The sequence below is a fragment of the Antechinus flavipes genome, chromosome 6 (genome assembly GCF_016432865.1).
Source record: "Antechinus flavipes isolate AdamAnt ecotype Samford, QLD, Australia chromosome 6, AdamAnt_v2, whole genome shotgun sequence".
Lineage (NCBI taxonomy): Eukaryota > Metazoa > Chordata > Mammalia > Dasyuromorphia > Dasyuridae > Antechinus > Antechinus flavipes.
Genome location: NC_067403.1, coordinates 185,146,388 through 185,172,971, shown reverse-complemented (window position 1 = coordinate 185,172,971; position 26,584 = coordinate 185,146,388). Strand labels below are relative to the sequence as shown.

Genomic DNA, 26,584 nt, shown 5'->3' with positions numbered 1-26,584 from the left:
AAAACAGTTGACAGCTTTTGGCTTGCTAGAAAGACAGTGTTGTTGTGTGGAAAGAGCATTTTGAGTCCAAACATCTGCTCTTTGGTGTTGGGCTGGGCCTGGGGACCCAAACTTGAAAAGCTCCCATCTCAGAAATTGGAAGAGCTGGTGGTTCTGGTCTTTGGAGACTCCTGGAGAAAAGGAGAGGGTCTCCAGGGCACACGTGGAAGAGGACAAATGTTCTGGCTTTCAATATGACAGTCGGCAAGTCAACATACATTGATTAGGCTCTTACTGTGTGCCAGGCACTGTGCTAAGGGCTGGGAATACATAGAAATACAGAAAGAAAGACTTGATGAGCTTACATTCGAATGGAGGAAGACAATAAACAAAAGGAAGCTGAAAAAGAAAGGGAGGAATGGGGAAAATCAAGATGCCAAAGATACCCATGCTGGGATATGGTAGATAATCAAAGAGGAGCCTAGAAATTTGGCTGGCCTGGGGACTCTGCTTAAATGGAGGCTCTAGAAGGAGCTGTCCAGTCAGAGGCTGAGACCACAAGGCTGGAGGATATTTCCGATGTATGAATTTCAGGGCCGGGCTGAGTTTCCTTGTGTCTGGTGGAAAATGCTTGGAGTGCAGCCTTCAAAAGAGGAAACAATTAGAGTTGGCAAATGATCAGCATAAAAGCTTGGTAGGAAGTACTGGGCTAGAATTCTCATTCTAAGTCAAATAGATAGTCTCCAGTTTGGTGCTATGAAACCTATGATCAACCCAAAGAATGGTCATTAATGAGTAGCTGGCACCTCAGAAGGAAGTCTGTAGTGGAGTGCCCAAGGGATCTTTTACTGGTCTTATACTGTTTTGCATTTTTATCAGGAATTTAGTAGAGGAATTTAGAAAGTAGAGATCACCTGCTTATTAGCTTCAGCCCTCAATAAGTCCTTGATTGGCTAAATTTAGGAACCAGTCAACAAGTATTTATTAAGGCGCAGTGGACTGCAAGTATGTGGCCAAGTACAGATCCCAGGGGCACTCCACTGGAGACCTTCTAAGTTAACACCCCGTCATTATTGATTTCTCAGTAGGTCTAGCCATTCAACTAGCCTCTAATTCACTTACTTTTATTATTCTCTGTTCTATCCATCTTTACCATAAGAATAGCATGAGGGACTTTATCAAATATTTTGATAAAATATAAGGCAGTAATATCTGTACTGTTTCCCTAGTCTACCAACCAGGATAGCAACCTGCCTACAAAGAGGAAATAAAATCCTTCTAGCCCACTCTGCTCAGTTTGAAGTCATGCTGGTCAGTGCTTTGGGAGTTCAGTTTCCTTGGCAGTGATTGACCAATGCTTTTCTGGATTGAAAGTCATAGAATGAAACTAGCCATGGAAATCAAGTACCCAGCCTTCATTCTCTTCCCTTTTTGGAAAATCAGAAGTATCACTACCCTGCAGAAATGCTAGGGCACTTCTCCCAGTTTTCACCCTTCTAAGATCACTGTCAATCTCATGTGCCAAAGAGCTAAGTAACCTGGGTCAGGTGGCTGGGTGACCTCTCATTATCTCCTTGCTTAAGAATTAGCAAGGAGTTATCTTCTCTTTAGTTTTTCTGGTCCAACCGTCATTATCCTTGGGAGTGTAAACAGAAATAGAGCAAGAATTGAGAATGAGTGATAAAAAGAGGAAACCATATAGAGCTGAGCATAAATCCCTGGAGCATTTCACTTGAGACCTCCTTATGAGATGACCTCAAGCATTTAAATGCTTCTTCTTTGGGTCGCAGCTGTTCAGCCAGTTTCAATATCATTTAATTGTGCTAGATTTATCTTTCTCACATCCATTCTCACTGACCCATCACCTTTGAGAAGCATCTTCTCTCCCTACTTTGAGCTTCCTCTTGTTTTAATATCTACTTAACTACAAACTCATTTCTTGGCCTGATTCCTCTTGTGAGCCCAGCTTCTATTTAGCTTTAGCAGAGTCCCTGACTTTATTCTTAGAGGGCAATGTTATACTTGGATATTTCTGTGTGATTCTTGATCTTGCTTATATCATCTATACTTTATTTTTTAATTTATTCATTTTTAACATTTATTTAAAAAATCAGAATTCCAAATTCTCTCCCTTTCTCTCCCTCCCTCCCTCATTAAGAAGGCAACTAATAGGATATCAATTATATGTGCAAAGTCATGCAAAAGGTTTCCACACTAGTGTGTTGGGAGGGGGGGGAAGGCAAGAAAAAGAAAGGGCAAAAAAAAATCTGCTTTAATCTGAACTCAAAATCCATCAGTTTTCTCTCTGCAGTGTATAGCATTTTTCATTGTGTCCTTTAGAATTGCCTTGGATCATTGAATTGATCAGAGTAGCTGTCTTTTTTTACAGTTGATCTTCATTATGGTATTGCTGCTGTTACCATGTTGTACATGTTTTTTTTTTTTAAACAAATCAAGTTTATTGGGTGAACCTCCTGAATAATTATATTACTCTCTTTAGACAACAACCCCTTTTTCTTTATGGAATTCTTTTTCCTTATGTCTTGAGGGTTTCATTCTTGAGCACAATCCCTTTTCCCTGCTAGGTGGCATAATGATCTGGAATCAGGAAGACTTGAGCCCAAATATAGCCATAGATAGTAGTTGTGTGATCCTGGGCAAGTCACCTACCTCTTGTCTGTCTGTGTTTCCCCATAATAACGCCTACCTCCCAGAATAGGTGTGAGGATCAAATAAGAATAAATAATTCCTTCCTTCCTCCCTCCCTCCCTTCCTTTCTTCCTCCCTCCCTCCCTTCCTTCCTTCCTTTCTCCCTCCCTCCCTCCCTTCCTTCCTTTCTCCCCCCCTCCCTCCCTTCCTTCCTTTCTCCCTCCCTCCCTCCCTTCCTTCCTTTCTCCCTCCTTCCTCCCTCCTTCCTTCCTTTCTCCCTCCCTCCCTTCCTTCTTTCCTCCCTCCCTCCCTCCCTCCCTTCCTTCCTTTCTCCCTCCCTCCCTCCCTTCCTTCCTTCCTCTCCCTCCCTCCTTCCTTTCTCCCCCCCTCCCTCCCTCCTTCCTTCCTTCCTTTCTCCCTCCCTCCCTCTTTCCCTTCCTTCCTTCCTCCCTCCTTTCCTTCCTTCCTTTCTCCCTCCCTCCCTTCCTTCTTTCCTCTCTCCCTCCCTCCCTTTCTCCCTTCCTCTCTCCCTCCCTCCCTTCCTCCCTCCCTTCCTTCCTTCTTTCCTTCCTTCTTTCCTTCCTTTCTTCCTTCCTTCCTTCCCTCCCTTTCTGGACTGAATGACCCTTCCTCTGAACTCTTTGAAATCTGCTTTCTTCAAATCTAGGATGCCTGTAGTTACTTGGCTTTCCTTTCCTTCTCTATCCCAAACCTGGGGGGGAGGGAGGGAAATGCTTATTTTCACTCTAAGTCTTATCATTTCTATCCAGAAGTCACTTCCTAGATTTTTGAGACTCCCCAATGGGGAAAATCAAATCTAGGAAAAGAATTTCCACATTTCAAGTCCTTTGGATTGAAGTCCTTCTGGATTCTAAGTGTTTCCTACAAGCCGGCAGTACCTGTCCTGTCTCTTATATAAATTGGTTCTCTGATCCTGGCAAACCATTTAGTCTTGCACTGATATGAAGTTCATATAGACATAGAAGCCCTTAAACTGTATGTAAGGATCCCTTTGGGATGCATATCAACTTAGAAAATCACAGATTAACTTTATGCTCTACTATATTTTTATTTGTTTTGTAAAATATTTCCCAATTACATTTCAATCTAATTCAGTTAATCTGTGGTTTTCCCTAAACCAATAAAATTGTGGGTCCAGTATTTATTCCTATTGTTAGATTTTAGGTTTTAATCTATTTTTAATGGACAATTTTGATTGCTCTTATAGTCATGTTAGCTGTGTTTGACTCTTAACCAATCTCTTTTAATGTTTTGGGGGGGTTTTTTGGCAAAGATACTGGAGTGGTTTGTCATTTCCTTCTTCAGCTCATTTACCTATGAGGAAGCTGAGGCAAACAGGGTTAAGTGACTTGCCTAGGGTAACAGAGTTAATAAATGTCTGAGGCCAAATTTGAACTCAGGTCTTCCTGACTCCACATCCAATACATTATCTGTTGCTTCACCTAGCTGCTTGAACAACTTTGATTACATGAAATTAAAAAGATTTTGAACAAACAGAACCAATGCAAACGAAATCAGCAAGAAAGCAAAAAACTGAAAAGAAATTCTATCACAAATTTCTCTGATAAAGGACTGATTTATCAAATATATTGGGAACTAAGCCAAATTTATAAAAAGTAAGAGTCATTTCTCCAATTAACAAAAAGACAAAGAATGTGAATAGGCAGTTTTCCAAAGAAATCAAAGCTATTAATACTCATAAAAATGTTCTGTCACTAATAAATACAAATTAAAACAACTCTGAGATATCACGTTACACCCATCATATTAGCTAAAATGACAAAAGGAAAATAACAAATGCTGCAAAGGATGTAGGAAAACAGTTACACTAATGAACTATTGGTGGAGTTGTGAAATGGTTCACTGAAGAATGATATGGAACTATGCTCAAAGGGCTACCTTTTGATGCAATAATACTGCTACTTAGGTTTATATCCAAGGAGAACAAGGAAAATCAGAAATGATCCATATGCACAAAATATTTATAGCAGCTCTTTTTGTGATGGTAAAGAATTAGAGGTTAAGGGATGCCCATCTGTTGGGAAATGACTGAATAAGTTGTGATATATGATTGTTATGGAATGTTATTATGCTAAAGCAGCCTGGACAGGAGCCAGGAAGACCTGAATTCAAATCCAGTCTCAAGACATTTACTAGTTATATGACCCTGGGCAAGTCACTAAGCCTTGTTTCTCTCAGGTTCTTCATCTGTAAAATGAGCTGGAGAAGGATATGGCAAACCATTCTAGTATCTCTGCCGAAGAAACTGCAGATAGGAGGCAGCTAGGTAGCACAGTGTAGCCACTAGCACTGAAGTCAGGAGGACCTGAACTCAAATCTGGTCTCAGACAATTAACACTTCCTAGCTGTGTGACCCTGGACAAGTCACTTAACCCCAATTGCCTCAGCAACAAAAAAAGAAAGAAAAGAAAGAAAAAGAAAACTGTAAGCGGGATCACAAAGGTAGACATGACTGAAACAATTAAATATCAACACTATTGTGCTATAAGAAATGACAAGCAGGAAGCTTTCAGAAAAACCTGGAAAGATTTACACAAACTGATGCAGAGTGAAATAAGTAGAACCAGAAGAATATTGTATATAGTAACAGTGATACTGTACAATGATCAATTGTGAATGGCTTAGTCATTCTGATCAGTACAATCTTCCAAGACCTTTCCAAAGGAGTTACAATGAAGGAATATATATAATGAATATTACATATATATATACAATATATATTGATATAATGAATATATATATATTCATTATATAATAATATAATGAAGGATTATATTGATATAATGAAGGAATTCCAGAAGTAGAACTGATAAACCCTGAGTATGGCTTGAATTATATTTTTTCACTTTATTTTTCTTGATTTTTTTGCAACATGCCTAATATGAAAATATGTTTTGCATGATATCACATGTATAATGGGTATCATATTGCTTGATTTCTCAAGGGCTGTGAGAGGAGCTGGAGGAAGAAGAGAATTTGGAACTCAAAATTTAAAAATAATATGTTAAAATGTGGAAGAAAATTAACCCATTTTGCAAACATGTCATTTTATTGGGGGAATTTAATTCATTTGTCATTTCAAAGACTACATTTGATTTTTTCTCAGTTATTCTATTAAAAAGGAATCTGTATTTTCTTATTTTTGCTATTAATTCAAACTATTAATGTTTTCTCTGTTACACATTAGTGCTTATAAATATTTTGCATTTAATTCCTATTTTAACAACCTCTGTTGCAAAATAATTATGTAAGTATCTTTATCTTGGACTTTTAGCAAAGATCAGAGCTCCCCTTTGGGATTACTCAGCCCCGTCTCCTTTTCTCTTTGTTTTTTCTAAAACTTCTTTCAAATTCAATGTTCTTACACTTTTCATATTGTGAGTGTCTGGTTTATCTTGATTTGAGAAGTATGAGTTATTTGGACTCATTTTTTGGCCAGAAAACTTGGAAGATTTCCTTGAAGCACATTTTATATCTATGCAAACTTTTCAAAGTCTAAGTACTTTTCACATGTCCCTTTTTCACCTTCCCAAAATATACTGAGGATTACTGAGTCAATAATGATGAGTTCATGGCTGATGCTTCTCAGTTTCATGTCTAGTATATTCCAATTTCTCTGCTTGTCCCTTGTCCTCACTGAAAAGTCAGCTGGAATCCTGGCTAATGTTTCTTGATTAATGACTTCTATATTTTTCTCTGGCATTATGGAAGAATTTTTCCTCCTTATCACTACTGTGTTGGAGTTTAACTATGATGTGTTTGGATGTGCTAAATCTTAGGTCCTTCCTTCCTGGGGTCCTATGGATTATATTTGCATGTCATTTTTTTTTTTTGCTAATTCAAGAATGTTTTCTTGTATAATATGTAAGAATATAATAATATTCAGATTCTTCTATTTTTCTAAATTTTCTGGATGTCAGTCATCTTAAATGGCTGTGAAATATCCAGGCATTAAAATTCAGGACAGCCAAGGTGTTTGCAATTTAGAGAGCAGTTTATTCACCGGTCGGAATATTTGGGACGGATCTCTGGATCGAGTTCCGTTCCAAACCCAAGTAGAAACAGGCTTATAAGCAATTCTTGTTCTACCTTGTGGTTACAACAGTGACTCAACTTCTCACTCGAGAAGGGGGATGCTGGGGAACTTACAGGATGTCTGACATTGTTAGGCAAGCATTCTGTCTGAACATAGTTGAGCAACATTTTCTGATAAGCCTGAGGCCCCTTGACCCAGGGATGAGAGGGCCAGTTTTTTGTCCATTTCACTCCCTCCCTTTTTATGTTCATAGTTGTGACTCATCTGAGGCCAAGAAAGAAAAAGTCATCTTGAGGGTGAAAAGTTTCAGGGTCTGTAAGAAGTGAGGCACTTAATAATGCAGTTTGCTATGAGGAGGAGAAGAAGGAACAAGAGGACTGAACTTGCGATTAGAGTGACTTATACCAGGACATTTGAGCCTTACAACTGGCCTCCTGGCCATCCAAACGTTTATGCAAGGAGGCAAGTGATTGCCTAATGACCCCCAACTGACTTGACAACGTCCACTAGGGAGTCCACTGATTTTTCTAAATGGGTGATGAGACTCTCTAGAGTCTGCATCAACCTGAGAGCTAAGAAGGCAAATGTAAGGCCGAGAAATTGAGGCAAGAGAGAGATCAGAGAGCTCCCAATATTCTATTAATTGGAGAGTTTGATTGACTGAACAGGACTCTATTCTCAAAGTATCCAGTGATGAATGAGTTAGACCAAGGCAGGGGCGGGGTCAGAACATTGAGAGTGGGAACAGCAATCTGGTTCTGACAGCGTGGTGGGAAACACTGGACATTCTGATAGGAGCCAGGAAGTCTGAACTCCCCCTTACCTTGAGTCTCACATTAACAATTTATAATCTTAGAGCAAGTGGCCCTCAGTCTTCAATGAACCAGAGGGGGAGTTACAATTAAGGGGATTGAGGCAGAACAGTTAAGGAAACTGAGGCAGGACTATTAAAGAGGACTGTGGCACAACATTCCACACTCTCTCTTCTGAATCTTATGTGAAACAAATAAATCAAAATAAAACTAGAAAAGAAAAAAAAATACAAGGACAACTCTCTCCCTGATAATCCCAGAGTTAGCAGCAGTACAAAGGCTCCCTGTTGCAAGTATGTCAGGTCCTCTGCATTTGGGGCCCCATCTCAGCCAGAGAATCCAGTTTGAGATGGACAGTTCACTGTGAGTTAGGTCTGTGGTCATTTGTACACTTAACTCAGTCTCTGCTTACAGAGCAGCAGGGCTCAAGGGTTCAAGGCCCATTCTGAGGGGCAGATCTCTCCAGGGAAGAAGGGTGAGGCTTGGAGTTGTTTCACCTGTCCCCTAAAAAAACAAAACACAAATACCCAATAACAGACAGATGACCAGGCTAAATATTTATTTGCCTAAGCATTTAGGATACAGTGATTACATATAATCAGACTGAAAACAGCAAGGTATGACATAATCGAATTGCATTAACAATCCTATTGACCATTGCTCTGACCATAGAGATCAGTTATGGGAGGAAAAATTGCAAGAACTTAACTATAGCATAACATAAGCAGCCAAAACTCAACCTTCAGCACATACAGAATAAAATAGCTTTAATCCAGTTTTATTCCAATCAATTGTCCCACTACTGTCAGAGAGTGGAGCTTTAAAACTCCCAAATAGCATTAACTAATTAACTACAAGCCCAAGAAATTTTTCCTTCAATAACAGGTTCCATTAATCAAATTTCTGGCAAATCCTAAACAAATATTTACCATAACCTTATGGTGATAACAGTAAGAAATGTGTCCCAATAAGTTCACAATTTAAACAATTATCCAAGTAGATGTTTCATAAGTGAAGGTTATACATACAAATCAGTTTGCTTTTAAAATACCCAATACATAGAAAAATATCCCAAATTGCATATTGTCTATAACAGGAACATTTTCAAAAGCACAAAGAAACTCTATTATTTTCAGAGGTCCTTTAAATAACCTCAGGATGACCACAATACAATCAGTTAAAACTTATACAGAATGTCCAAATACCACATAAGAGAATCTGAAAGATTCTTAAAAATAGCAATTAAACTTTTAGGAAGAATCCTACCAAAGTATGGATCACATTTATGACCACATTCCTCAAACAAGAAAACCATCATGTATCAAGAAACAAATATTCAGTCAATTAACCTAAAAGTAAGTCTGTCCCTTTAAATCAGTTCTCTGCACTAGCAGTAACTTAATTTAAAAAAAAACAAACAAACAAAAAAACAGCTAGAACACACTTAGGGGGTGAGGGGAGGAGAGGATTCCATGTGGCTGCCCTTCCCCCACTCCTGCACTCTTCTTTCCAGTTCTCTTCAAAACTTTTAAGATTCACAACATAGTGAATAGCTAGATAACTCCATAAAACATCCCTTACAATGTTAACATTTAAACTGAATCAAATCAAACTTTTTACAGTTTTTTTTTTTCCTACCTGAGTATTGTCTGACAGCAATTAGCATCTCTCTTATCTGTCCAGGCAGAGTTTGAATTTTATTGCTCTTTCTCTTCCTCTCTAATTAAATCAGGCTGCTTTTTTTTTTTCTTTAGTAATAAAGGTATCAATATTTAAACAAATTCCAAGATGTTTTCCTCAGAATAAACAAATCTAGCATGCAAAGGCAATAGCAAAATTATTTCTCACAATTTTCAGAATCATCCCAAAGTTCCTAATCAACTTTTTTTTCTTTTCTGAGTTTCGATTAGATAAGGTTTTATTGCCCTCTACTTTCACAGGTTCTGAAAACTGCTTTAAGGGAAAAACTTTCCTGTCAGTTTAAAATCCCCAAGTTCCATTTACTTACAAATTAGTACAACAGGTTAAAATATTTAAAATCACAAACAAATTTTCAAATAACCAATTCCTAAATTTCTTAATCATTGTTCTTAAAACTTAACAGAGCTCTTAAATTAACAAAACAGACAAATCACACAGAACACATACAACTAAAAGAGTGCTCCTAAAGTACTCAGAATCAGATCAGACCAGATGTGTCCAGATTTAGACACCCAGGACCATCACACAGAGTCGTCTGCAAGGGGGTTTTAGCACTGTATCCAGCATACCCCACTTGCTACAGATACAAGAGTACTCACCAGACCAGACAGGTGGCTGCAGGATAGTTAGGCAGCTGCAGAGGCCCCTCAAAATCTTATTAACCAGAACTGGCTTTTAGAATGCTTTATGCCAATTTTGAACCGAATTCAAAAATTTGGGTCTCACTCGCCTGGTCCGCAGAAAGAGATTCCTGGAAACTGAGGCTGAGGAACATCTCTTGGTGGCCACCCTCTAGGATCCATAATCTCTTTTGCCTTCCAGGAAGAGGTACTGGCCATCACCTCCAAGTGAAATAGCCCAGGCAATAAAATTTAGGACAGCCAAGGTGTTTGTAATTTAGAGAGCAATTTATTCATCAGCTGGGAGGGATCTCTGGATCGAGTTCCATCCGAACCCAAGTAGAGACAGGCTTATAAGCAATTCTTGTTCTGCCTTGTGGTTAGAACAGTGAGTCGACTTCTCGCTGGAGAAGGGGGATGCTGGGGAGCTTATAGGATGTCTGACATTGTTAGGCAAGCATTCCATCTGAACATAGTTGAGCAGCATTTTCTGATAAACCTGAGGCCCCTTGATCCAGGGATGAGGGGGCCAGTCTTTTGTCCATTTCAGTTGCGACATCTATTTTCCAGATCTGCCACTTGGATCTGTTTGTTTTCTAATTGTGTGTGGAATGAAGTTGTTTTTCTGTATAATGTAGTTCTTTCCATCTGCCCTGTATGAATATAATTCCATTTTTCCATTTCCATGGAATTATGGATATAATTCCAAATTTGCTGTTGGTTGCTTCTGAATATCTTTTTTGTTTCTATTTTATTCTATATAGTGACTATTTCCATCATTATTTCCTCCTAGAATTTTTTTAAAAACATCTTTTAAATTTAGGTTGGGTGTTTACCTTGGTTCAGGAACTCATTACCTCTTCTTACCTGTACTATTTTAAGAACCTCCTGAGTGGAGGGTCCAGTTCATTCTCTATAAAACTTCGAAATAATCTTTCTATGCCCTATGTCTGCCCATCATTCCCTTCTTATTCCTGCCTCTCAGAAACCTTGCTTTCCTTCAAGGTTCAGCTCAGGTGCACTCTCCTCTTGAAAGCTTTCCCTGATTCACCTCATTAAGGTTTTCTTCCTCTTTTTCTTGTTGTGTACTGTACTTCTCTGAGTTTATGTTGTTTTAGTAAAAAGTCTATATTCTAAGGCAAGGACTACACAGCTTGTCTTTCTGTTCCAGGACATGCCTAGTGCTTTTCAGGAAGTGGGCATTTCACAAAGTATTTAGGGAAGGAAAATGAGCTTCTCCAATGAGTGTTTTAGTTTTTTCAAGTACTTTTTCAATCAGTAAATATTTGTTAAGCACCTGTTATATGCAAGGCACTGTGCTAAGTGCTTGAAATTTGATCTTGGGGTTTTTCCTATAATACAGAATCTAATTTCTTATTTCTTACTCAATGTGTCATTTTCTGTGTATGCAGGGTCTATTGCCTTTGTCCATTTGCTTTTTCTCTGGGACCTTAACTGGACAAGTCATTCTTTATAGGGGTATATTCCTTTGTTGTTGTTTTTCACTCTGTTCATGAGTGGATTTTGTTCTCTGGTCACTTTTCTTCTCTTTAGTGTTTGTCTTTATTATTTCCTTAATCTTGCCCTTGGCAGATCTTTTACACACCATTGCTGTCTTTCCTGGAAAATCTCTTCCTTTTTGTGAGCCCACCTTCTATCATGTATTCCCCATGATCAGTGATGGTAACTCTGCCGTCTCCTTTGCCCATCCCTTCAATGTCCTGGGAGATGGTCCATAGGGGTCAGGCACTGAACTCCTCCTGCACAATCAGGAGTTCTCTGTGATTTGTGCTTATGCATTGACTTCCTGACTTTTGAGGGAACGCAATTCCGTAAGAGTGAATTTTGGCCTTTCAAGTCCAATAGTTGTCCTCCTTAGTAGAGAGAAGTCAAATGACATTTAAATAGCCCAGTCTTCTCTTGGTCATCACTCATTGCCATCCCATTGGACATGGTTGGAGCTTCATCTTTTCTCTTTATAAGGAAAGGGCTACTCTTTGTCTTAGTTTTCTTACCGGACTTAGTTCAATGCAGGTCTTGGCACCTCTGACCCTTTAAAACCCTGCTACTTTGTCAGTTAATAAACATTTATTGGGCACCTACTGTGTCACAGCTCTGTGCCTAGTACTGATCCTACAAAGAAAAACAAAACTAAAGTAAGAAATGTGAGAAAACACATTTATTTTAAGTACATAAGTACCACTTGCAAAAATTGTGTACATAGATGAGGAAGGCCTGATTAGATCTGGGATGTCCTTACAACAAAAAAATACACTACTATACTAGTTAAACAAAAAACAAAAAACAAAGAAAGAAAAAAGACAAGTCTTGGTCTTAAGCAGTTTATAATCAAATAAAAGAGATAACATGTGCCAACAATCTTTTCCTTTCACTCACAGTCACTATCCCTTGATTCTATCTTGTATAAATAAACATCTTCAGTTTCTCTAGGTATTTTCCCCAGTCCCTTTTCATGAGAACCATTCCTGCTTATGTTTTCAGGGGAATGTCCCGCTATCTTACCCCTGAATCTCAATGCTCTTAAATTTAATAGGATGCCATTGAACCTTGGCTAGCCTTTCTTTAAGCCTTCTGTATTCCATGGTATTGTCTAAGCCATGTACCAAACTATAATTGGCTTCCTTCTCTTCTCTATGCTGGACTTGCTGCTGGTCTCCAAAAGTCTATTCTTCCTCCTCCGTGACCAGATCCAGCTTGGGGTACATCAGAAAGAGAATAGGCTCAGGAACCAGAGGACCTGTATACAAATCCCAAAGGTGATGCTTATAACCTGGGTGATCATTTCTCTCTGAGCCTCAGTTTCCCCATCTGTAATAAAAGACTATATAGCCTCTGAAGTCCCTTTAGTTATAGAAGTATTGTTTATCCTTCTTGGTAAAAATCCAGTCAAGAATATCTTTTCCCTTGTTGTCCTTTCCAGTTTTTGAGAAATGGAATTATGAAAGCAGATTGAGAAAGCAGTGTCAGCTCTTCTGCTTTTGGAAGAGGGAGGAAGAGAGCAAACCCTTAACTTGACTAAGTCTGATGCCTCTCCTAGTGAATTCACCTCCTTGGAGATGTTTCCTAATTCACCCAGTTCACAACCCATACCTTCTGCATGGGTAATCTGAGTGCTGCATCTAATGCCTTTGGTTTTATAGAGTGTGTGGATTGGGAATGATGCATAATAATAATTGGAGATTAGAGCCAGTCTGTGACCAGTTTTAAATGCTAAACAAGGTAAGAGGGAGAAAAAAGAGGTTTTTGAGCAGAAGGGCATAGTCAGCTATGTGATTTAGGAATATTAGTATGGGAACTTGATCAAGAATGGCTTGAAAGAGAAAGAAATTTGAGGCAGGGAGACCAATTAGTAAGGGATTAAATACTTCAGGTCAGAGGTAATAAGAGCACAGACTAAGGTGGTGAATGAATGAAGCAGCCTTTATTATGTGCTTGCTGTGTGCCAGTGCATGTGGAGATTCCAAAAGAAAAGTGAGATAATCCCTGTACTCAAGGAGCTCATATTTTAATTAGCAGAGATAGCACATGAGGGAGGGCTCAGTAGCAGGGCAGTTAGTAAGGTCTACTGGTCCTCCATTTTACTAGGACTGTAGCTGATGATGTCTTGCTCATCCAAGTGATATGCACAGCCACTTTGGCTCCTGAGGGAAGAAGGCCTGACCTATCACTATAGGGAAAGTATTGAGGCTAGCCCACAGTGTCTGAGTCTGTTTCTCTCCTGAAAAGGTGGGAATGGTGACAAGGTCAGTGTCTACCTCTAGGGGGAGGAAGACAGAAAAGAGAAGGGTATCCCACAGCACTTTCTGGATGGGATGCTGGTCACTGGTGAAGTGAAGGATGGGAGGCCCCAGAACCTGTCATTCCTACCCAGAAATCCCAATCCCATCCACAGACACCATCTTGAATTGGCTAAAATGCTCTTGCCAAAGGCAATGGATAGCTCTCTAATTTAACAAATTCCTCTGGAAGTCTCATGGGAAGTTTTCTTCCTTTGAAAACACTTTTTATTTATGATTTCTTTAAAAGAAAGATGACTCTTCCCACCCCCTTTTTTCTAAGAGCCGAAAAGGAAAATCTGTCCTCAGGCTTGGCCCTCACTCCCCTCTCCACCCAATCTTTCCTTCCTCTTCCTCTTCCTCATCCCTGAACATACTGTACGGTCTTAAATTGTCCTCAGGATGTCATTAGAGAAGGCAGCTCAGGCCCACCCAGTGAGTCATAGGGGGAAGGGTAGCAGAGTAGGGTCTGCCAAGAAGCCCTTCTGTCCACCCATGTCTGATCTCACCTCACGTCTGTTCCATTATTAGTATGAAGCAACATGACCGCTATGGGCAGCTTATCCTGGTGAATGCTACGGCAGCAGACACTGGGGAATACAGCTGCTGGCAACAGGTGTGCAGTGGCTACGTGTGCAGGAAGGACGAAGCCAAGACTGGAACTACCTACATCTTTTTTACAGGTAAGACACTGGCCTCAGGACCCACATCTGCTCTGGGCTCTCTCAGGCTCATCCCACCTAGCTTGGCTTCCTGTGCTGGAACCTGTCAAACTCTAAGGTCTTGGAAAATGGGCCTGAGGTGAGGGCCAAAGTGGCTGGCCACAGGAAGGCCACCAGATGGTCGTGTTTGGGGCCATCGCTGCAGCAGCTGGGGATGAGCAGAGTGGAGAGTTGCACCAGCCAGGGGAGGACCGATGCAGGGGCCATGCAGGCCTGACCTTCCCAGGCTCTCCAGCTGGGCAAGAGCCCAAAGGCTTTCCCAGATGTGGTAGCTGGCAGGGACTGAAGACCCAGAGCTTTCATCATAGGATCACTCCACAGATCATGGATTTAGAACAGAAAGAGAGCTTAGAAGAGTATATATGATCTGATCACACACACACTTTACAAATGAGAGAACTGAGATCCAGAGAATTGAAGTAATTTGCTTAAGTTACTTTGTACTACTTGCTTAAATTACTACTAAGTAGTCAAATCAGAATTTGAACCAGATTCTCTGGCTCTTTCCACTGCTCTACTCCCTCACATGAGACAATAATATTGCCATCTATCGAGTTAGAGAATTGTGTGGGAATGGGGTTTTTTTTTTGGGGGGGGGAGCACTCCTGCAATTTTGTTATATTCCTTAGGGAAAAAAAAGGAAAATCAACTCTTCTCCTCCATCCTCTCCCTCCCAGCTGTGGATCCAATCGAGGGTTTCAGATGGGGCTTACTGCTATGGAACAAGCTCCCCAATGTGCACCATGTGAACTTGGCAATGAGGAGCAAAGAGAGGAGCTTACAACCTCACAGGCAAAGAAGAGGGGCTGCAAGAATTATTACCTATGATTTACAGAAGAGGAAACTGAGGCACAGGGAAAGCCATATCAAAGATGCTAAGGAAAGAGACAGACAGAATGGTAGAGAGAGAAAGAGAGGAATAGATAGATGATAGACAGAGACAGATAGGCAGAGAAATAGAGATAGACACAGACAGAAAGACACAGAGAGACATAGATAGAAAGACAAAGAGACACAGAATGGCAAAGAGATAGAGATAAAGAGACAGACAACAGAGATAGAGAAACAGAGACAGACAGAGAGAGAGATGTGGCAGTCAGTGTCCAGATAAAAACTTCTAGGCTCATTTTTTTCAATTCATCTCTTTTCCCTAGCTCTCCACGCTATCTGTAGCAGATACCAAAGGAAAAAAAGCCTTCTGTTTCTGCCTCTGCCTCATGGTTCTGACCCAGCACCTCTCTCTGTCCCACTCAGATTCCTCTCCTCCTCCCCGACATGCACAGCCCTCTGTCCCTGCAGACAATCCTGACCTTGGAGTCAGGCCTGTACTATCAGACCCTGGATGAGTGATTCCATCTCCCCAATTTACAACTCCTGGGAAGTGGCTGAGGCAGGCTTTGAACTTGGGTGCTCTATTCTCTAAGTTACCTTGATGTTTTCCTGAAAGCAAGAGCAGATAAAAGAGGTAACTAATAAAAGGAAGATGATAAAGCCTTCAGTACCTGGTGGCTCTCTGATCTAGTTACTTCATTCCTTTGGGCCTCAATTTTCCCACCTGTAAAAAAAAAAGCATATAAAAGCCCACACCATCTCCTTTGCAGAATTGTTGTGCGTTTCTTAAAAAGTTCAAAGTACTAGGTGATGCAGTTCATAGAATACTGGCTCAGGAGTCAGGAGGATCCCTGTTCAAATCCAGCCTCAGATACTTGACACTTGCTAGCTATGTGATCCTGGGTAAGAAACTTAATCCTAATTACCTTGCAAAAAAACAAGACCAAAGTGATTATTTTTCAACAATGCACCATAATAGTGGAGCACCAAGCTTGTTGTCCCAAGTGCCAAGTTTGAATCCAGCTGTTCCTCTCACTCAGTTGTGAGTCTTTTGGCCAATGAGGTCACTGCCAGTGAGTCTTATTTCCATCTTGTATAAAATGGGACTGGTATTTATTGTCCTGCTTCCTTTCAGCATGGTGGAGGCTTGGAGGAAGGAATCCATGTACCTCAGGATTAAAATCCAGATCCTCTCACTTCTTCCCCTGTATTCCCCTGTTGGTGTGTGGGAATACAGGCTGATTGTGTGCAGTGGACTTCAGGCTGGGCTTTTATTGAGTGATTTGTTAACAAAGTCACTGTTGCCCATTTCTCCACCCTGGCTGCTCAGGAGCTCTTATAGGGGTATCTTTGTTTCATCATTTCCTCACATAGTAGGACCATATTGTAAGCTCCTTGAGGGCATATGACAACTATGTGTCAAATGAGAGGGGGGCCGTTTAGCCTAGAGAAGAGGAAGGAATAAGATGGGGAGAAGGGGAAGGAACACGATTGTCTTCAAGAATCAGAAGGACCATCAGTCATTTGGGGGAGACAGAAAACTTATTTCAGAGGACAGAACAAGCACCAACTGGTGCTAATTTGGGCTGAATGGAATGAAAGCATTGCCAATAGTGGGGGGTGATTCTGAAGTGGAATGGATGCCTTGAGATAGAGTTCCTCATCACTGAGTGTCTCCTAGCAGAGGCTGCATCAGCACTTCTCAAGGTTTAGAGAGAAACCTTGTCCAGACTTGGATCAGATGAGATGTCTCACAGGCCCTCTCCAATTCAGAGATTCAAAAGTACCCAACCTGCTTTAGGCTTTCCCACCATTTTGGACACATGGTGGCCCACTGCCTCTTCTAGTCATTTGCATCAGTGACGATGTCTCCTATGGCATTCCTCCAGTTGCATGCTGCAACTTCCCTGACCCCTTCTCCTCTCCTGCCTGACACTTCCTGCATGGGGTGGCCCTCAGCTCTCCTGAAACCTATACAGCGTTCTATCAAATCAGCCTGAGCCCCCATAGATGTAAGATCACTACAGGACCAACATTGATGAGTGTGGAGAAGCTCATTAGCAAAAGGATGGACAAACTGCTTGTGAAAGAGATGAACATGTAATGGGGGTCACCATAATGGAATTAAAAACCAAACTCCATGTTACTTAAAATTACTCCAAGAGATGTTAAAAAAAAAAAAAGAACTTCTTTGTTCTTAAAGAAAAACAGATTAGAAAGATTTCTCCAAACCACTACTACTAAGAGAAATGTAAATTCAAAGAACTCTGAGGTTTCACTTTTGAGGGAAGAGATGACAGATAGTCAATGCTGGAGGGGCTGGGGCAAGACAGGCTCGCTGTTGCTGGAGCTGTGGATTGGTCCGACCATTCTGGAAAGCCCTTGGGTGTTATGTGAAGGAAGGGACTAAAATAGCCATTCCCTTTGGGCCACAGATTCCACTGCCAGGAATATACCCCAAGGAAGAAAGAAAATCCCCCATCCACTTAAATATTCATGATAGTGCTTTTAGAGTATCACAGAAAGCAGGAACCAAGTAGCTGCCCATCATCTGGAGAATAGCTAACAAGTTGTGGTGAGTGAATAGAGCAACATATTAACTACTGTGCCTATGAGGCACATAGGGGAGCTTGAGAAGACATGTGATGGATACAGTGTGAACTCATCAGAACCAGGGAAACAATATAGATGAAAACAACTACAATGTAAATAGGAAGACCTATAATTACAACAACAGAAAAAAAAACTGAACAGTTAGGGATCAAATCAAGAGATGAACGCGTATGTACCTCAGGGCAACTAGGTGGTGCAGTGGTTGGAGCCCCATCTCTGGAGTAAGGAGGACCTCAGTTCAAATCCAGCCTCAGATATTTAACACTTAGTACTTGTGCGATTCTTGCAAAAACAAAAAAAGACAGAAAATGTACCTCCTCTCCCTCCCTTCTTTACTGAGGTGGGGGTGTCTATACTATCATAACTAGTGGATGTATTGACTAATTTTGCTAAAGTGTCTTCCCTCCCCCCTCTCTGCTTTCTTCTGTATCCTTTGTTACAAGTTATAACTCTCTGGGTAGGAGAAAACACATTAGTAAATGGATGTGATATAGAAATCAATAGATATAAATTTAAAAAAAATACTGTTCTTCCTTTTAATAGACAGGAATACCACTGGTTGCTAGATGGGTAAGATGGAAAGAGGGAAAGTAGTTTTCTTTCCTAATAGAACTCACATTCCGGGTAGCCCCCCCCACCTCCTCCCAACTCACTTTTCTTGCTGGAGGAGCCTGAGTAGGCGACTCTGAATAACCATGATGCATATGCTTTTCTCTGCAGAGAAATGTGAGCTCTTTGTGCTTTCTCCCAGCTACTTTGGATGTGATCTACCTAAACCCAGAGAAGTTGTTGTCCCTTGCCAGGTGATCGTCCCATCAGCCAAGGTCACTCTACACAGAGAGTTCCCAGCCAAAGAGAGCCAAAGCAATGGCAGCATCATTTATGACATCAAGAAGGGTTTTAGGGTATCCCTCCCCAATGCACTCTTCTTGCTGGAGGAGCCTGGGGGGGGGGTGACTCTGAATAACCATGATGCACATGATTTTCTCTGCAGAGAAAGGTGAGCTCTTTGTGCCTTCTCCCAGCTACTTTGGTGTAGTCTACCTAAACCCAGACAGAGAAGCCGTTGTCCCTTGCCGGGTGACCGTCCCATCAGCCAAGGTCACTCTGCACAGGGAGTTCCCAGCCAAAGAGATCCAAAGCAATGGCAGCATCATTTATGACATCAAGAGGGGCTTTGTCTACTTGCATCCTCAACTCGACCAACAAGGGGTGGTCTACTGCCGGGCAGAGGCCCATGGAGCCCCCCAGATCTCCATCAAATACCAGCTGCTCTATGTTGAAGGTAAGAGATGTGTTGATTTTTTTCCAGGGTGTCAGCCATAGACTTAATGTCACACCAGCAGTTTAGCAAAAGTGGATTATTTTCTAGCCAAGAGTGGAATGGACTGCTTCATGAAGTAGTGAGTTCCCATGTCTGAATATAAAGACATTCTCTGAATATGTTCAAGTAGAAACACTCTTACCACTTACCTGGGATGCTGGAGTAGGGATTCCTGGCCAGATTCAGGATAGATAAGGTGACTCCTGAGACCCTTTCCAGCTCTAAGATTCCATGATTCAATGTTCATTTTACAGAGGGAGATATTGAAGCAGAGAATGCTTAGAGTAGTACTTCTTAAACTTTATTTGCAACTTCTTTTCACTGGAGAATTTTTTTTATGGGACCCTAGACATATAGGTGTATAAAATAGGCATAAAAATCAAAGATGAACTGATAATGAATTTTAATTCCATGACTCCTTATGGGTCATGATCCCCCATATGGGATCGTGGACCACAGTTTAAAAAGCTGGGACTTGGGGAACTTTTCCCAGAAAGGGAGTGCTTGAGATCAATAGTGAAGGAACCATTATGGGGAGTGGAAGCTTTGAGGTTACCACTTTTCTGGGATTAGAGCTAAGAATTAAGGACAAAATGTTTCTAGCCTTTAGAATTACAGAATCTCAGAGTTAGAAGAAAGCTCAAAAACATCAGGTCTGACCCAGACCCAAACAGAAGTCCCTTTGATGACATCTTAGCCAAATAGCCTTGATCACTTTATGGGAAGCTTACTACTTTAGCCCTCGAGCAGCTGAGAGACCCCACAGTTTCTTCCGGGCTGAACTCTCAGATTCCGATTTCCTTTTGCCTTTGCCCCTGTGCTTTCCGAACTCAGTCCATAGCCCACTGTCCCCTCCCATGTCTCCTTTCCTCATATTTCAGGTTCCTCATCCTGCACATCCCATGCACCCCTCACTAACCACACACACATATGCCATCCTTGCACACCTTTTCCTCCCTTGACTCATACACATCCAGGCAGCATAACTGCCTCTCCTCAAGAGAAAGAGCTGGGATGCCTTATAAAGCCACAGCCTTATTGGACTGAGAGCTTAAGGGCGCTCAGAAACCACTTCTTCCGGTCCCTGCTTTTGCAGAAGGCAGCACTGGAGCCTATATAAGTTGGACCCAAAGGAGGGGCCCAAAGCAAATCAGCAATAAAGATTGTTCAATTCCTGGGTTCAAATCCCATGCAGGCCAGGGTGTTAGCTCTGCTTTGCTCCTAGTATGGCCCTGACTGAATCTCATGTGTCTGCTAGTCCCCAGTGGGCCCCCTTCCACCACCATCGTGGCCTCCTCCAACAGGGTGAATGGTGGAGATGACATTACTGTCCTGTGCACTGTCTTGGGTGAGCCAGATGTCGAGGTGGAATTCCGGTGGATATACCCTGGGCTGAAGGTAAGTGGCTCCCTGCCCCTCCTCCCACAAGGAAGCTGAGCCTTTTAGAACCCACTGAAGCTTCTGCCTAGTCGGGAAGGCAATCGGGAAGTCAGTCAGCAAGCATACCGTGCCAGCTCCTGCGCCAAGCATCAGGACACAAGAAAGGTCAAAGACAGTCCCTGATCTTAAGGAGCTCACTGTCTCATGGGAAGGCAACATATCCTAGGGAAGGTATGAGCCTTGTGCTCAGGTCACAGCTGCAGCCAGCTGCCTGCCTCAAACCAGAACGTGGCCCTGCCTCCTGCTGGTCCAAGTTCAGGTTCTTGCTATGGGGGGCAGCCTTCTCCAGGGTAATTTATGGCCCCCCAACTTCAGCTGATCTTATATCCTGAGGTCTAGAGATGAAAGAGACCATAGAGACCATCTTAGCCCTGTCATTTACAGAGAAGGAAACTGAGGTACAAGGGGATTAAAGGTCTCCACCAAGGCCATCTAGAGTGGAATCTTCTCTGTACTGAAGTTCTCTGCAGAGAGTGGGAATCGGGGTGGGAGGATGGTAGTGAGTCCAGAGGAAGCCTTACTAGGTACCTGAGGATTATGAGGTGCCACCAAATTCAGTCTTTCTCCTCTTCAACTGACTCCCTTCTCCAGACTGGTATTGCCCTTAGCTGTCCCATCTGTGCCTGGCAAGCAGATCAAATGTTTGCCAACTAAAGGGCTTTCAGGACACTCTTAGTCTCCTACTTGTGGCAGCTGTTTTACATCAGTTACACATCTGCAGGAAAGAGTCACAGTCCACACTGGTGTCTCTTCTTTTATCCATTTCTTCTCTCCCTCAGCCTCCTGTTCTTCATCCTTTAATGAGACATCTTTTGCCTTTCTTCTGTTCGGGTGCTAACCTTTGCTCTCAGGAGTTTAGAGCCTAATTGCTCAGTGATAGCCCAGCTAGGGACTGTTCCCATGTGACTCCTTCTATTAAGAGATCACTGTGACAGCCTAGCCAGAGACTGTTCCCATGTGACTCTGTTAAGAGACCACTGATTTGATTTGATTTGCTGTTAATTGGTAGATTGGTGCCTTTGAAGCTTTTTGCAGAAAACTGTCACTCTACTGAGAGGCATGAGATTCTAAGTTGTCTGCAAGCCTTTCATTTCTCTGGTCCAAACCGTATTGAACTGAGTGTCCACCATTTTCTTCTAGGCTCACTTTTACACCAAAGCTACTGAGGATTAGTGGAGCCCTTTCATGTCATACTCTCCATTGCTGGCATTGAATCCCCTTCCTCCTTTGCTTTGCACAGGGTTTCCCCGCCTCCCCTTTTAAAATCTCCAGTTCTCTTTAACTTTAGGGGCAGTCTCCAAGTAGAGGCTAATCCCAGCCAACAACTGGGATCACTGCTGTGTCCCAGGGCTCCTGGGCTGTGAGGCTATGAGCGGTGTGCCGTGCTCCCTGGCCCGCCTATGTTCCCTAGGGCTCCTGGCACCTCCCGTCTCATGTGCTCCCTCTTTTGTGAAACAGGATGAAAGGCCCGTGACGATCCAGGACACGTGGAGACTGGTCAGCCGAGGCCTTGGGTGCACCACGCGGCTGTCCCAGAGCGTCCTCGCCCTCCAGGACTTTGAGACCATTGACGCTGGCTACTACATGTGCACAGCTCAGAACCTGCGGGGGCAGACCACCGTAGCCACCACCGTGCAGCTTTCCTGAGTCAGGCAGTGAATAGACAGTCATTCCAAGGCCTGGTCTTATAGGGAACTCTGATAACAGCTAACATTGATGTAGCCATTTGAGGTTTCCAAGGTGCTTTACAAATAGTGTCTTCTTTGAGCCTCATAACTGTCTTGGGAGCTCGGTGCTATTATGATCCCCATTTTACAGATGGGAAAACTGAAGCAGAGCGGTCACGGCTCTGCCAGCTTATTTGGATCTGTGCTTAGCCAAAAGCCACTGCCAAGGTTTCCGTGCCCATGTGTAGGTCTCAGACAAAAGCCCCGGCCAGACCAGAAGCCATCAGGTTCTTGAACAGGGGCTTCCCCTGTCTCCCCATAAGACTTGGTTTGAAGGGGCTTACTTCCATGTATTGGTCTTGAATGAACACACTCACATGTACGGAATTTGAGTAATATAATCGCTGAATAAAACATCGTTTGTTTAAAAGGTAAATGACTTAAGTAGCCTTGGGCGAAGCTGGGTGGGAAGACTAATTCCCACCGGTTGTGCTGGGAGAGTCGAAGCCCACTTGTTGACTGGTAATTGGGGGATCCCAGATCTGGGGCTGGAAGGGTCACTTAGCTCACTCCCCACATTCTACAAAGGATAAAACCATAGCCCCTTCTCGTGCCTCATCTGGCTATGGAGCTGGCGCTGGATTCACAAAGGCAGCATAAGCCCTGACAGGGGGCTTGGGGTCTGACCTGCTTTTTTCTCCGATTCTGTGACCTCTCAAGAAGGGGTTCAACGCTAGGTGGCTCAGGAACGCTGCTAATCAACTGAGGGAAGGGCAGCGCAGTGATATCCCACTCCAGACTCCCTTTGTGCCTCCGGTGTGATCTCTTGACATAACCACATAGTTTGATAGCACTTCCTCACCAAGATCCTAAGGTGCAGCCTAGGGGGCCCAATGTACTGATGAGAAAAAGTTTAGAAGTGACTTGCTTCAACCACCTAGTTGGTCAAAGTCCAAGCAGGGATATAATCCCAGGTTGTTTACCCCAAATTCTTGCTAGTGTCCCATTCACAGTATATTACTATATTTTTTTTTTTTTGGCTGGGGCAGTTGGGGTTAAGTGACTTGCCCAGGGTCACACAGCCAGGAAGTGTTAAGTGTCTGAGGCTATATTTGAACTCAGATCCTCTTGACTTCAGGGCTGGTACTCTATCCACTGGGCCACCTAGCTACCCCTAGTTCACAGTATATTAAAGCTGAAAAATACCTCAGAATTCATCTAACCCAACTCCTCCTGCTTATGGAAGTAGAACCCTGCAAGGTGGACTTGACCATCAGAATTTGAACTCAGGTTATGATTCTAAAGGCAGCAATCTTTCCTCTGTCTGCCTGCCTCCCTGATTCCATGGAAACAAAGTTGGAGCATAAAGCTGCCACTGTATTGAGCTAATCCACCCCATTGCTTCTCTAGATGAAAAAACAGATTCAAGAAGATCATTCCCCCAGTGTCACATGTAGGATCACAGCGTTTGAGCCAGAAAGGGGCCTAACCCCAAGCCCAGGAGTTATTTATTCAAGTCCTCCCAATGTTCATACTCTGGCCATGTAGGAGTTAACTTTCTATGGCTTATATTTTTGAGAATCATAGATAACTGGCCAGCAACAAGAAAGCTAAGTCATATTTTATTTATTTTAATACACACAAACAATTCAAAATACATCAGCTCTTTCCCAAGCCCTAGCCCCCTAAATTTAGCACAATTGGAAGTTCTAAGGGTTCAATTCTAGCCCCCAGGCCCCATCTTTCTAGGTTGCATTCAGAACATCAGGGGGTAGGGGGGTGTTGGTTCCTAAGCCTTGAACTCCTAGGTAATAGGGCACGACAGGGGTGGAAGACATGAATGTGGGAAGGGCATTGAGACTGGGCACAGTCAGGGGTGTTCAGCACTGGCTGAATCTCAGCCCGACTCTGCCCAGCTAGTCCCCCTGCACCTCCTACAACGTAGACCTGGAAAGGCATCTTCAAAAAGCCATTCTTCTCCTTCTCCTCTGCTGCCATCTTCCATCTGGCTCAAGACTGGAGCAGGACGTGTCCCCAGCCCTAAACCCTGCAGCAGATGCCTGACCGTGGGGGCCAGAGCGGGACAGCTCCAAAGGGATGGAGAGAATCCCGGCAGAATTCCATCCCCACGTGGAGTCTGAAGAAAGCTGGCTTTCCAACCATCCCTACAAATGCAAAGATTACACATACAACAGAACATTGGAGTTTAAACATGAGACAAAAGAAGGAATTATTACAAATCAACATGCCTCCTGAATTTCGACTCGCCCCCTGGTGTCCAAAGTTCGTGGTGGCTGCCTGGAGGGTTCCCGGACTCACGGCTCATTGGCAACACAGACACAGATTCAAAGACAGGGAGAAGCCACAGTCTGGCTCTTCCGGTCCCCAAGCTTGCCTGGGGTGGAGAAAAAAACTGGGGGAGCCGGGGAAGGTCTCTCATAGAAGATAGAAAGGAACAACTGAACAAGCCAAGGGCCCCTCTGCCCTCTCTCCAGAATTTCTCTAAGACAGACCCGAAGCTGCTATTTGGGGCTCCCATCTGGCTCATCCTAGCCAATACCTCTCTCCTAGTATATCAGTGTCTGCCCTCAAATACAGGCTTATGGTTTGCTCTTCCCAAATTTTACTAATCAACAATTTTTCCACGCTGCTTCCCCAAATCAGCTAGTTCTAAACTTTTCGATAGTTTATAACGTTAGAGTCTGGCCTTAAGTTTTTGGGGAAAATGATTTTTTTCCTGGAAAATAAGCTGGTTCCGGGTGAGCATATTAATTACTCTTGTCCCAGAGAAAAGGAGGTAGAAGGCTTACATCATGGCTTTGTAAAGGAAAGGGGAGCAGAGAGAAGAGAGGGGAGAAGAGAGTGAAAGCAGAAGGGAGGAGAAAGGAGGGGGAGAGGTAGCTCTCATCTGTGGGTGACTTCAGAGCAAGTTAAAATGAGGAGGAGGTTGGGGCTCCAGGGGAATCCCTGCCCCTTCTTCCTTCCTTGGAAGAATTGCTCCAGGACCAAAGTACAAGAAGTAGGCCTTGTTCCTGGGGATCCAGGGAGGCAGTGTTCCACCTCTGTCCACAGCTAGAAAAATGAACCAGAAGCCAGTGACGTGTGTTCTCTCGGGGTACGGGGGGTCATTGAAAACTACAGAAGTCGCACTAGTTTCAGTTCTCTCCGCTGGGCTTTCGATTGAAGGGCCCCAATCTCCCCAGAATGCAGACTCAAAGGCTACTGAGTCAGGGTCCCCATGCTCCCAAGCAGCCCGTTCTTCTCCTCCTCATGTCAGTTCTAACCAGAGTGGCCATGGCTAAACCATCCACACCGGTCCTGCAGCTCTCCATGTCCCCTCTAGAGCCAAAGGTGATGGCACCGGCAAGCCCCGTGCTCACCCCACTCCCCCGAGCCCACAGAAGGCCCAAAGTAAAAGCGTCTATGACAAGGAACATGAGAAAGGTTATACTCTATGTGAAGAGGCCCCTGAGCTGGTTCTCCCCCAGGCAGGGTGAGAAAGGCAGCGAACGAGACTCGTCTGGCTCGCCAAGTGCTCTGTGCATCAATGTCTCTCCTGCGTGCCTGCGCAGGCGGCATTCCTGAAACCTCGGGGGGCTGGCGGCAGCCAGGGCCGGCCCGAGGAGCCACGCCGGTGGCTCGTGGACTCCAGTGAGCTGGGTCAGCCGCCACCCGAGCCCCTCACAAGGCCGCCGCCAGCCTGAGTCCTGCTCCCATGAGTGGTGGAAGGGTCAGTCCCCTGGCCGCCAGGAAGCACCCTCAGGCAGTCGTCAGCCTGGGTTCCAGAAGGGTCATCTTGGTGAGCCTGTGGGGCTGGGGAAGGAGGCAGAATTCCTCGGGGAAGAGAAAGGCAGCACCGCAGATGGGGGGGATTTCTTGGGGCTGCACAGGTCCCCGTTGTGCAGCTTCCATAGCAGCTCCTCGTTCTCCATAGACAACCTCTTGTTGACCTTTGACTCCTTCTCCAGGGACTCTTGGAGGACGGCTTGCTCTGTAGACAGTTGCCTAAGGGATGGGGAGGGGACAAGGACAATACATGGGTGTCCAACACAAAGGTCTAGCATCCAAAAGGAATGGAAAAACTAATCTGGCTCTATGGAAATCAAAGGAGAGAGGGAGGGAGAGGGGTGGGAGGGGAGGAGGAGAAACAAGAGAAGGGGAAAGGGAGACAGAAGAGAGGGCACAGAGGGGAAAAGGAGGGGAGGGAGAGAAAAGGAAAAAGGGGGAGAGGAAAAGAGGGAAAGGGATGGAGAAGAGATGGGAAGAAGGAAGAAAGGAGAAGGAAAAAGGGAGAGAGACAAACAAAAGCAGGAGCCCCAGATGGTACTGACCACATCTACACTGCCCTCCC

The 26,584-nt window shown here is 43.4% G+C and overlaps 2 protein-coding genes across 7 annotated transcripts in view; one reads left to right on the top strand and one right to left on the bottom strand.

The window, feature by feature from the left end:
• PDGFRL (platelet derived growth factor receptor like) overlaps positions 1–22,669 on the top strand; it is a 42,516-nt gene extending 19,847 nt beyond the window's left edge. Inside the window, exons 3-6 of the mRNA XM_051966323.1 lie at positions 14,168–14,319; positions 18,797–19,087; positions 20,385–20,524; positions 22,025–22,669. Coding sequence (XP_051822283.1) covers positions 14,168–14,319; positions 18,797–19,087; positions 20,385–20,524; positions 22,025–22,213 — 772 coding nt within the window. The 3' untranslated portion in view covers positions 22,214–22,669. The remainder of the gene's footprint in view (positions 1–14,167; positions 14,320–18,796; positions 19,088–20,384; positions 20,525–22,024) is intronic.
• A 1,170-nt stretch (positions 22,670–23,839) lies between these two features.
• MTUS1 (microtubule associated scaffold protein 1) overlaps positions 23,840–26,584 on the bottom strand; it is a 126,135-nt gene continuing 123,390 nt past the window's right edge. For all 6 annotated transcript variants that reach the window (XM_051966318.1, XM_051966316.1, XM_051966317.1 and 3 more), the window contains one exon: positions 23,840–26,238. In XM_051966318.1, coding sequence (XP_051822278.1) covers positions 26,025–26,238 — 214 coding nt within the window. In that variant the 3' untranslated portion in view covers positions 23,840–26,024. The remainder of the gene's footprint in view (positions 26,239–26,584) is intronic.